The sequence below is a fragment of the Opisthocomus hoazin genome, chromosome 6, assembly GCF_030867145.1.
Source record: "Opisthocomus hoazin isolate bOpiHoa1 chromosome 6, bOpiHoa1.hap1, whole genome shotgun sequence".
Classification (NCBI taxonomy): Eukaryota; Metazoa; Chordata; class Aves; order Opisthocomiformes; family Opisthocomidae; genus Opisthocomus; species Opisthocomus hoazin.
Genome location: NC_134419.1, coordinates 47,793,678 through 47,806,383, shown reverse-complemented (window position 1 = coordinate 47,806,383; position 12,706 = coordinate 47,793,678). Strand labels below are relative to the sequence as shown.

Genomic DNA, 12,706 nt, shown 5'->3' with positions numbered 1-12,706 from the left:
TGGGCAGACAGAGGACATCTATTCATGTTTCATCAGTCTGTATCTGGGGACTCATATGAATCTTGCTATGAGAGGTACACTTTTACACTCCTGCATGAAGAGATTTTCTACTAGCTTCAGAAAGAACTGAACATCATAGCTAATAACAGGCCTCTGAAGCCTGCATGTAGTAGCGGTACTGCACATAATACTTTTTATTTCTGCAATATATGCATATTTCATTGAGATTAGCATTGATGTCACAAAAGGCCCTAGTTCTTCCACTTCAAGAAAAACAATCAGATAATGAAAGACTTTGATGAACACTTTTGGAGGAATACAGAAAGATAAAATCACAGATGCATTGCATATATCACTTTTAAGACTCCATTGGTAAAATCTTAATCAGGTTCATTTTATTGCTCACCCAAGATTAGAAAGGTATTTTTACACCTGAGTGAAAAAAAAGTCTATTCAGTGACAATTTCGGAGTATCTTGAATAGGAGGATACAAGGGGAGGTCTAAAGAACACATCACATTTTAAAAATGTGAAAACTACTGATTTTCCTGTTTTAAGAAATGGCTTTATTTCAGAAATAAAATTTCCTTTGGATTTTGGTTTTATTACTCTGTGAAGCTGTCTGATTAAGTTAAGACAGATGCAGACAGATGCAGATTTGAACACTGAGAATGCTGCTAGTCAGGGAGGCCATTCTAAAATTGGACTGACCGTACTCAGGGTCATCTAAAAACTTCAGAAACCCTTATGAATATGTGAATCATAGCATCGTGAACTTTTAAATGAGTTACAAAAGTGGCAGATCTCTAGAAATCCTTCAGAGAGAGACAGTTCATCATCACAGAAAATCCTTAAAATAAAGCTGCCCAAGCAGGCAGACGGCATGTTTTCGCAAAACGGTTAACGCATGCCTACGTTTTCTAACTGAAGGCTATTCATGTGCGAAGCTGCAGTTCCTTTCTATTGATCACAGAAGTACGGGTGGCCCTTCGGAATCCCAGAACAGGCACTCTTCACATTGAACTACCGTAGCTATGTTGGTCAGGAATAGCGTCTAACACTTACTTGGGACAGACTGACAACTGCTGGCATAGCTTTCATTTTCCGTGCTAGCTTTTGGTCTAAGAATTAGATGCAGATATCTTCTGTTATCTTCTGGGATAAATCTGCTCTTCCATAAAAGAGCTATGTTTTCACTTCTCTCTTGGAAATGACAGTTAAGCAACAATTATGTATAATTTACACATAAACAGCTAATAAAGTAGTATAAAGATAGCCATTATTTTCTGACACTACTTGCATGGCTGTCTTGGAGCTGATATCATACTATTTCTTGATTCAGCCTTTCTCCATTTCACTTTATTTTCACATTCCTTTTGTGGGGGGAAGGGAAGCAGTGTGAGGCCTTGCAACTGTAAATTCATTTGTAGTTATGCATCAGTATGGACTAATCAGTGTGAATCACAGTTTTAATGAGCAATGAGGATAAAAAGATGACCATGATCAACTTACTTCCAATTCAAATGTCTTTTATCCCCTGCACTAGATGGGCATGGACCATTTTACCCTTTCCCGCCCCTTTGAGAGGAAGCAGGCTGTCTGGGCAGGCTATACGTCTCCGTTCTTGATGGTTTTCAAGACACTGTTGGATAAAACACTGAGCAACCTTGTCTGACCTCAGAGCTGGCCTTGCTTTGAGCAGGAGGTTAGATGAGAGACCTCTTGATGAAAGATTCTGTAAATCTGTGAAAAACAACTGTCCATTTCAGAAAGCGATGCTTTAATCAGGCTACTAAAAACTATTGCTCGTACCTGGCAATTATTTAAGTCAAAGATATAAGATCTACAGCGTATCAGGTTTATACGCCACTGCCCTAAAATCTTGCTTACCAATGGATGACACAGGTATCATGCTGACATACACTTCAAGCTGTTGTTAGCAGGCAAATGCTATTGTCTTAGCTAATACCTCTCGTGGAAGTCCAGTAATTCAGCAAGCCTTGGGACATAAAGGCAAATCAGAAACTTGTAGGACCTGTAAAAAATTGGTTCCCTGATAATTTGGTACAAGAAGCAAACTCAGTTTGGGGCTTTGGGGGGTTTTTTTGGAAGGTTGTGTTGCAGCTGAAATAGGTTTTTATCTTTGTGCACTACTTCCACGTTTGTTTTAAAAACTGTCATGTATGATAGCTAGTGTATTCAAACGTACGGGACTAAAACTGGCTTCTAAATTAATTTATAATTCAAATTTTTGAACATCTGATAGTTTACATTTAGACATCAAGCAATGCATTAGCAGGCCAAAATATGGACTTACAAATCCAGTTTCAGCCTGACATATACCATTGGAGCACTGCAACATTTCATATAATCTTAGTTCAAAATAAAATATGGATGACCTTAGATACAAGAGTATCCTCATCCTGTAAAACATGCTCAGGTGAAACGAGGCTGAGACTTTACCAGCATTGTTCCAGTATTTGTTGGGACTTTTTTCCTTCTAGATTCCTTAAAAAGGTCCACCAAGAAAATGCAGGAGGATTTCTTGATCAATGTCCTTAACTATTCAAATCTGATTTTAAACTTTGGTAGATCAGTTCTGTTGTGATTTTGCTTTTGTGAGCAAAGGCTGTACGCGTAACACCTAACATGAGTAAAATCTTTAGAATGTTCCTAAAGCAGAATGTTTGAAGTAAGTCATTAATCCGTAACTGATGTTACTCTTAAATCTGCAATGTTAATCTTACTTTTCACTTATGATCCTACTTACAAAGAAGAAAGCATGGCAGGAGTGCTTTAAATAAGCTACGAAGCTCTTTATGCATCTGGACGGTAAAAGCAGGACAACCAGTGAGACAGCACGCTGGGAATACAAAAACAGGAGAAACAATGGGAAGAGTTACGATTATGGTTCTAAAAGGAAGGTGTTGCTTCTGTGAGGCTAGGATTTTAATCCAAGCGCTGTGTCTGTGGTAAAGGGAAGAAAAACTCTTCTTCGGAAGGTGGGAAAATAACTGGCGTATGATGGGCTTCTGGTAATCCTGGCAAATGCGGGCTGTGCTCCTGTGGGATGTGACTGCTGCCATGTAGCCCTGCACTGCTCTGCATTTAGACAGGAGCGGTGTTCATTCCAAATCCTGCTGTTTCTCAGATCATACATTGTGCAGGCTTTTAAGTACTTTCTGTGTTTATATAAATGAATCATTTCTGTTCTGAAATGATGCTGTTTCCCCAAGAAAAAAAAAAACCAACACAAACTACCTGTTTACCTAAGACTCCATTTAGTAAATGAACAGTAGAATGGTACTGCAAGAGAAAAGTTGAACGTGGTGGCTTGGTGTTGATGCTTCAACTACTTCCAGCCAGTCCTTTCTGTGGGGTTGTCTTAGCTGCCTCGTAAACTGGGAAACTCAGCTGATCTTTGGACTTTGGTTCATTCAAGGCTTGCTTTTAATGCAACTTAAGCTTATGATGATGACAAAAAGAAACTCATTCTTCTGTGCTAATACAAGTAAATGGTGAAAGTCAAAGGAAACAGTTCACTGGGTGAATTAGAATTCCACAGCTAAAGAATGAGCAAAACTGGGTGAGAGTGACTTACGGAGCAATATACTCAGCTCATTTATTTATGTTACCATTATTCAGGTTTCATTATGATTCCTAGCTTAAGATAAGCAAAATGTAACGTAATATGGATCTTATATGATTATAAATATGTACATGTGGTTTAGCATTTAAGAGCACCTCTTATTCACAAAGAAAAGTCACTGTAGGACAAGATATCACAATTTTCTTGTTATATTTTTTTCAAATACAACTTTTGTCTCATTTTAGTTTCAACCGGCATTCTTCCACCTCCATCAGCTACCAGGCACAGAAGAGGTACAAAAATGTTTTGTGCAGCTACTCTACCTTAAAAAGCACTTAACAAACCAGTTTATTGCTGCTAGTAGGCATCTGGTGAAGTATTAACATAAAAATGATCTGCTTAGAAATATTTACTCTTTCTTTTTCTGACAACTAATAGTTTTCAGAGCCGGTATTTAATTGCTGCCTGTTACATGCCATTGGCTGCTACAGATAAATTCAGTAAGGGTGCTTTCACTGCCTTTCGAGATGCCATTGCTTCCTGTTCCATGAAAGCATCTTTGATCCCTAGGGCATCTTTTTATTATTTTCTTTCTTTCTTTCTTCTTTTAATCACATGCTGTTTCCTTTTCTTCAGCAGAAATTCTGATAAATCATTTAACGTCACTAAAACCCTTAATGATGTAGTGTAACACTTTATTTCTCTTTGGCAAGCCTTTTTATCTTCTTTACTGTATTTAATATGCATTTTACACTTGTAAAAGAGTTCAGTAGTTGACTTCTTTTAATTTTGCCATGATTTTGCTACTATGAATACAATTTTTTGTGTGTCATTGTTCTTTTTGTTTTTTTCAACTTCACTTCCCTGAACATACAAGGAAATCTAGTGCCATGGTTTTACCATGCTATTAACTTTGGGAAACACCTGAATTTGGAATAACCGTTTTTCTTCATGACAGTCTAAGTATCGCTAATCTGGCTCAGAACTTCTTCATGTATTTTGTGCATGAAGAGATTTTCAAATGAGTCTTTCTACCAATGGACCTGCACTTCCGGGAGTAGACTTTCCTGAGTGTATGCCATTTTCAGATTAAGGCTGTATGACACATGATTTAAAATCTTTTAATCCACATAATTGTAAATATTGATCACTGATCTTGTAAGGTAAGTACGTTTTACTGGTTTACTGTCTAGTTTACCTTGAATAACAGATTTTAAAACAAGGAAAATTCTTTTGATAGCGTGCATTTAGCTAAAGGCATTTTGAAAGCTGTCTGTGATGCCAGTGTACCTGAAGCGTACATCTTCCTGTCTGTGCTACGGTAGGAGCAATGACACTCTGTCCAGTGACCCCAAGTACAGTGTGTTCTTACGCACTACAGATAAGGAGGTATCAGCAGGAAATAGATGGTAAGAATGGAAAGTAAAAGGTCTTACCGCGCTTAGAACAGCTTTGGTGGTTACAAAATCACAGCACAGTTCAGAATTTACAGTGAATACAAACCCACTAAAAGAGTTTATCTTGCAGAGTCCTGTTCACTCATGGTATAGTGGACCCAAATCCAGCCCTAAGCCCTAGACGAGGTACAGAAATAATTACCTATAGTCATTGTAACAATAGCTATGTTTCTATGTCTAACTACACAGACAGAATAAATTAGCCTGAAGCACCAATGCTATGCAAACTACATCTATAGTACAAGCACTGTCAGAGTAGCAAAAAGCTATGTTGTAAGGATAGGTTTATTTTGTTCAAAATTAAAAAATCAAAAATTTACATTTGTCAGAATGATTTTACCCATACTGGAAGTCATTTGCTGGTTTTGCCAGCAAATGTAAAAATTATAACATGTTCTCTCCAGGTGGCATCTATTTACACTATTAAAGAAAGTACAAGTCAAGATGGTCTGGCAAAGCTGGATGCTTCTTTTCGTATGCTGACAAATGTTTTCCTATAGACAAATCCATTACGGAAATAACTCCTGAACTGTCAGCACAAATGGGTAGGGATCTGGGTCATATAGACAGTGAAACTGCAGGGGAAAAAGCAATTAAAACTATGTTATCAGGGTAAATAAGAATGATGTTCGATAGTGAATGGTTTTTATTGCTGCACACATCTTGGTATCTGTTGCTTCCCTTCCTTGTACTTCTTTATTCTCTCTTGCTTGCTTTGTTTGTAATGCTCTTTTAGTGGTCTAAGAAACCAAGTCACTACAAACAGAATCATCCCAAGTAACAGGCAAAGAGAAGAGGCATACATTTCAATGTGTTACTATAATTGAGCTGAGAATCACCATCCAAGCCATACAATAGAGGAAAAAGATTTCTTATTGATGTTTGGAATCCTGAGCAAGTGTTTTTAATCTAGGAGTGCAGAAATGGCATCATAATATTGCATATCCCATGCTTTTGAGTTAGCTGAATCTGAACATTAGAAAAGTTAATGTAAATTGTGGTTTCAGTCTAAATAGGGAAAAGAGTTCCAGAAATGTTCTTTAAAGGTCACTACAATCTCTTTGAAAAGATTACAGTGCTTCTAAACAGTAGTTAGTAGTTGTTGTAGTAGCGGTAGTAGTAATTGTGCTGAGCCAGTATCTTTTAAAGTCTATGAGATATCCCTCATTGATTTAGCTTAGACAAGAACAGGCCTGTTTGTTTGCAGAGGGACAGAAAACCCAAACTTTGTATGCATGTTTCTGAAGTCTGATCCCTTGTTAAACTGAGAGTTCCTTTAATAAATTTGTCATAGTCCTTCAGTAAGCTATTATCTGTGACAACAAGAGCAACTTGACATTATTTAAAATCCCTATCTGGCTAATTTTTCTTTCCAAAGAACTGTCCAAGCCTTTCTTTGCAACAATAAAGACTAATGCATCGCACAGTATTCTCTCTGCAGCTCTCAAGGACGGTTCCTCTCAGAGTGCTTTGGAAGCTGCCAGATCTGTTATTTCACAGTCAGTAACTTTTGCTGTTTATAAAGTTGCTCATACCTTCATTTTGCTTTTAGAAACACAAGCCAGTCATATACACCAATGCCAGTTTCTGGAAGCTATGGTGAAAGTCCTGCTGCTTCTGCTTCTTCAAAACCAAGAGTTGTTACTACTGCCAGCATAAAGCCCTCTGTCTACCAGCCAGGTAAGGTGACTGAAGAGTAATGAAAAGATTCAGAACAAAGTACTGAAGGGATTCAGAAAGGAAATGCACATGCATTTCTGTCAGAAAAAGAAAGTGCAAAGAGTGCACATTTTGCCATAGGGGACACACATATCAAGAAAGATGTATATACATGGAACCAAATGCTGCTACTTGCTAGTTTTGCTTCAGATTATCTGAAGATTGAGGATTATGTTGTAATTTTATTCTGCTTTAGAGGGAAAATGTGGAACAAAAGGAGGATGGAGAATAAAAGCAAGGGAAAAATCTGTAATGAAAAAATGTGTAGCCTGACTCTTCGAAAGAAATCCATTTGGAAAATAACCCAGCACGCCCAATTAGGAGCCCAATGACACTTCAGAATTGATAAAATAGCTTAAGAATGCACAACTCAGGAAGGCGATAAAATAAGTCAAGGTAGCTTGAGTAGGATATATTTGCAAAATAGATAAGGCTGTATACTGAACTTCTCCAGCTCAGGCTTATATTTGAAATAAAGAATGACCTACTAAAGTACTTTGTAATGCTATGCTTCCACTTCCCACAGCTCCAATTACTGAAGGAATATATTTGATTATTCATTCATGTGGAAAATATGCTCCTTGATGTTATTTCAGTTCCCTTTGTATTAATGTGTTACAAATGGAGTGAACTTCTAAAACCATTGATGACCAAAATATGAACCTTCAAAATGAACAAATTAAATGAGGCAGCAATGTAAGTCTAAATGCAGTTCTGTTTCAAATTAAGCTTGTTCTGATCTCAGCAAGAGAATTAAAAAGTTGATTTATATCTTGACAGTCAAATAAATATGAAATGGCCAAGAATTCTAACAATCTTAAACTGTCTTCTGTAATGGTCTATCTCTGGATCTACTGAAATCAAACCAGTGCAAACTTAGACATAAAGCAGACAGACAGATCGGTTGATTGATCTTTGTATTTGAGATATAAAGGTGGAAAAAGCCAGTTCAGAAGTATCATGAGCTATTTAAGGGTCTCAGAGTCAAAAAAAGTTCTCCTCATTTGCTTTTGGTTAAGCGTGTCAGCATATACCATGTTCTCACCAAAGGCAAATGTTGTTATTTTTGTCTTGCAAAAAAAAACAAAGATGAAGACAGAGGATTTATTTCCATAATGCAGAACAGAGCAAACTGTGGCAAGTCAAAATATCTCCTCAATACCGTGATTGATACTAGGCCCCGTGCTCATTTGGGGGAAGTATAAACTCTAGTTCTCAATACACAAACCTGCCACTGAAATAAATTAGGGGCTACATCCAATTAGTAGCTGTATCTGTTAAAGAAAAAGCTGGCTGTTCAATTAGACTCAGAATAAGAGGCAATACTTCTGTTTTCTCCTGTGATGGGCATCTTCATTGCAATTCCTTATATTGCTGGTTTTGAGCCCCACTGCCTCCCAATAAAGGCTTAAAATACACAGTATGGAAACTACGTCCTGTGTCACCATGTATACAATGAACTTAATTCAACTTGTATATATTGTCTGCCTGCGTGTGGAAAATTCTCATTCTGCAGGCACTGCAAGGACATAATGTACTCTAAAGGACAGGAGAAAATTCAGAATAAAGTGTAATGTGGTATATTACAAAGACAAAATTCAGATAGTATCAAAGTTGGCAGAGAAAGAAATAATGTCTCCCTGTATTGTTTAGGAGTTTGAGATATACAATAAAGGATTCTAAAATACCTCCGTAATTGAACCCCAAAGTGTAGGTACAAAAGAGATTAAAGAAAGATATTTTATTAAAGATATTTGGTTTTTGTTTTGGTACCTTTTAAAAGTTTTATATATTTGATGCAGTAGCACTTCATACTGGTTTGGGAACATGAGCTGGCCACAAAGAGCAGCTGCCGCTGCAGTCCTGAGCAAACAGGAAATTGTCACTTGGGAAGTAATGGAGGAAACGGCATTTCCTGTGACAGATGGGAAAGATCAGCAGTACTTGGGAACAAACCCTCAAGACAGTTAGAAAACTTCCTCACCCAAATTTGTCAAGGCATATAAATTCTGTCCTGCAGTGTTAAATGCAGCCTCAGTCAAAGAGGAGCAGCTGTTCTCGAATCATGACATATGAGATCACAAAATCCATCTTTTTCTTCCAATCTAGTGCAACCTCAGGCTTTTGCAGTAACTGCACTCTCACTTCAGCCATTAAATTCTTAGACTTCTATTTCGGTAAATCCAATGAGTGAAAAGGCCCAAACAGTTGAAACTACTGTAAGGATTTGCAGTGTAGAATTTAGAAGAGGAATGCCTTTGTGCTAGCCCTCAGTGTTAATGGGAATGAGAGGACTTGCTTCCCTTAAAAACGTGGGCCAGCAACTTCCAGATGAAAACACCCATCGACAGCCTCGCATATGCAATATCCAGAAACCTGAATCAATCACAGAGAGGGTTTACAGGAATATTTTAATCTGTCCCAGACTGAAAAAAATAATGGGGCTAAATCTGGTCAAGCTGAAACCAATTTCAAAACGAAACTGCGTTGTTGAGTATGTGGCTCAGATAGGAACAATCAGTAAATCTACGCTGTAAAGCGAAGAAAGAGTACTGCTCTGACTAACCTAACTCTGGTGGGAGTTTTCTGCTGCTTTGTTTTCTTCCGATAAGCAAAGCTGTGAATTCCATAATCTTTTCCCTTCTCTTCCCTGTAAATTTCATAACCCATTTTCAAAAGGAGGATAGCTTTCCCTTCTGAACAAGGCCCACTAGATGGCGGAAAACTCTCGGGTGTTCCTTTCTTGTAGGCTTTCCCGTTCTAGACTAGTGCTTGCATGTATTCCAAGCAACCCAAACGCCTATTTTATCCTACGAAGTAACATGATACCTAAAAGTAAGAAAGCAGATCTTTCCTTTTAAATCCCTAAGTCCAAACAGGACTACTCATGTGTGTAAAAGTGCTCAAGTCTAACAGATCTGCTCTGTTAGAAATTGGTAGAAAGCTTCCCACAGATCTCAATGAACTTTTCACTGAATCCTAAGCACCCAGCTGGTTACGTACCATCTTTCATTTGAAGTTCTTCTAAATAAGAATGGTGTCTCCTTATAAAGGACTTGTTGCATTATCTACTTTGTCTGTCATCTACTGTACACTGGAACAGTATACAGGAAAATTTTGGGCTTCAATGATGCAGCCACTAAGCGTAGAACAAGCCAAATCAGTTGTGATTATGAATCACATTTGTAATTGGAAAATTATTACTAACAATGAAGTGTTCTACTAACAAAAAAAAAGATAAAAAGGAAATTGTTCTTACAGCACACACTAGTATGTAAGACTAAAGCATTTGAAACTATATGAATCTTTACTTTACTAAATGAATCTTCGGTAACATGCCTTTTTTTTCTGGAGGGAAAATATCCATTGACCATAAATGAGGAGCTGATAGAGAGAATTCCACATTCCCTAGAAGCAAGGAATTGGCTTGTTCCTCAGGCTGTTAAGAGAGAGAACAGGATGATAATAGTCCCATTCTTTCTCTCCTACTCTAAGAGAGTCTGAGGGCTGAGAGAAACAAGGTGATGGAGGCTGGGTTACTGAATTATTTATAGTATTCATTTTTGAACAGTTAAGAGTCTGCTCATACAATACTGGTATTTTGAGATTCTATACTCTGATATACTGAATCTTAGTACTTTGTACCAGCAAACAGCACCTTTTATCTGCTGCAGATATGTTGGAAGACTCTGAAATACATAAATATGCAAGGTGAATTTGTATGGCAGTAGCTACTAAGGCAAGAGAGTTGTTTGTATAAGCTTTGGGATATAGCTATAAGATAACAAGATAATAATTCCCTCTTAATAACAAAAGCTAGTGATAATAGTGAAACCTTTCAAATGCCTTGCAATGACACTATTTTAAATCACTAGTAATTCCAGCTTGTTCACAGGGGGAAAACATGATGTAATAAATCCAGCCTGTAAAATTAAATGATAATGGCTGAAAAGAGAACTCGGAGCAGTTGCGAACACCCAGCATTTGTCATTTTGCAATAATTCCCCTGGTATCTCCTTTCAGCAACTGGGGAAAAAAAAAAACAACAAATTTGCTGCTTTATTTTACTGTGGCAAGTAGAAGAGATGCAGTAAAAAGAAACAGAAGGTAGAGAGAATGAAAGACAAAGCCCTTTCCCCAGTGTTTATCCTTCAAAAGAGTCTAGGTTAATCTGAACCCAGATAAATCATATGCGGTCTGCATTGGCTGGAATAAACAAACTGGAAAAATGAAACACTGACATTGTGAAAAATTAAGAGGTTGTAAGCTGAATTTACTGAAGACAATCATAGAAAAGACAAACTAAAAATGGCACCGGGACTGCATTTGTCCTTCACTTCTGGAACTCTGGGTTTGAGTATCTGACCTTCTTGTTAGGCCCTCTGTGGGACACACTGCCGTCCTTTGCATGAACAATTATTGGCTCTTGGTGGAGGAAGAATCCTTTCACAAAACTGAGCAAGCTAGAAGTCACCTTATTTAATTAGAGAGCCTCACAGGTGGGAGCCTTTTGAACTTGCCAATTAAGAGATGAGATATTGCCTTCTAATTTTGCCTAGCTTAATACCGTAATACATAAATAGCAACAGCCCCAGGGTTTAAAGAGATTGCATATAAACTCTCTGCTCTGGAATCTTTAAACACTATTTACTGTTCCCAAGGTAAAAAAAGAAAAAAAAAAAAAAAAAAGAAGCCTCAAGCTAAGGTGGGATACAGTGCTGTGAAGCAGAAACATTGTTGGTGCTGCAGCATGAGATAGTTTTATCAAGAAGATGCATTAGATACAGCTCTGAAGTCAATAAAAAGAAGAAAATCAGAGATCACTGGGTCATCACAGTGGACTGATATATATGCCATTTAAGCACCTGCAATTGCCAATGTTCGGTGTATGTTGTTCTGTGTGGCAGGGGGTGGGCTAAGGGAAGGGTGTTAAGCAGAATATAATCTTCTCACCACTTAATTATCCAGAAAGATCCATGTTACATTCGGAACCCTCTTCTTGGCTGAAATACCTTTCTACCTGCAAGCCCCTTAGAACTGTAAATGTTGCGTTTGGGCATGATTTCATAGGCACTGGGATCTACTAGCCAGAGCGTTTGCCTAGACTGTGGGAGAGCTGACTTCTGTTCCCAAGTCTGCGCTCTCTCATTTGAGCAAAACACTTCAACTCTCCAAGCTTCTGTTCCTCCTCACACAAACCAACAATCATTCACTTCTTTGTTTTCCTTGCAAAGGAAAAACTGCTTTTAGTGCTCCTGTATTTGGCAAAGTGAGGCAGTTTCTCAGGCAGTGATTTCAGTCCTACACAATGCAAGATCTGACGTTTTGAAAAGAGCAGGGCAATGGCAAAACTTGTCAGTATGTGCAGGCTCTAGCTTCTGCTTATTTTTATGTGATAAAACTCCACCCAAGATTAGAGCCTGGCGCATACAAACACAAAGGCAGTCTGCACTGAGATTTTATGTGATAGTCAAAGGCGGGAAGAAAGGAAGTATAGTATTTCTATTTTATACATGGGAACTGAGGCACAGAGATACTATGCTTTGCTCGAAGTTATTCAGGAAGCCTGTGGCAGAGCCAAGAACGGAGCTGAGATCAGTCATAACCGCAGGTCTGGCCCTCCTCTAAGTGCTGCTGGCTTTGCCTTGCTGGTCATGTGAGCTGAACTGGCTCCCTCAATATTGCTTCCAGTGCTCTCTATCTCTGTGTTCCCTGTGTAAGCCTGTTTTTCTTCGGAAACCTAGGAGTAAAACCTACAAATGATAGATAATGGTAACTAACATCTGTGGAAAACGCTGCATTTTAATGAATATAATGAGATCCAAATGTAAGCATAACTTCTTACTGAAATTATGGGGAATTCCATCTAAAACTTTATTACGTGATCTGGCCTTTCTATTTTTAACCGGCCTTAAACTGATTATATGGCAGTCTTTGAAATG

The 12,706-nt window shown here is 38.0% G+C and overlaps 1 protein-coding gene and 1 long non-coding RNA gene across 14 annotated transcripts in view; one reads left to right on the top strand and one right to left on the bottom strand.

Moving 5' to 3' along the window:
• Positions 1-12,706, bottom strand: part of LOC142361616 (uncharacterized) — a 60,019-nt gene that overhangs the window by 25,052 nt on the left and 22,261 nt on the right. For 7 of the 8 annotated variants that reach the window (XR_012764260.1, XR_012764259.1, XR_012764257.1 and 4 more), the window contains one exon: positions 2,770-2,862. The exons of the other annotated variant lie outside the window; for it this stretch is intronic. This is a non-coding gene — a long non-coding RNA (uncharacterized LOC142361616). The remainder of the gene's footprint in view (positions 1-2,769; positions 2,863-12,706) is intronic. 8 annotated transcript variants of the gene reach the window in all.
• The window catches only part of LDB3 (LIM domain binding 3), a 127,603-nt gene that overhangs the window by 102,877 nt on the left and 12,020 nt on the right, over positions 1-12,706 (top strand). For 4 of the 6 annotated variants that reach the window (XM_075423018.1, XM_075423021.1, XM_075423019.1 and 1 more), the window contains 2 exons: positions 3,834-3,881; positions 6,598-6,725. In XM_075423018.1, the coding sequence (XP_075279133.1) occupies positions 3,834-3,881; positions 6,598-6,725 (176 nt within the window). The remainder of the gene's footprint in view (positions 1-3,833; positions 3,882-6,597; positions 6,726-12,706) is intronic. The other 2 variants (XM_075423022.1, XM_075423020.1) reach the window with 1 other exon arrangement.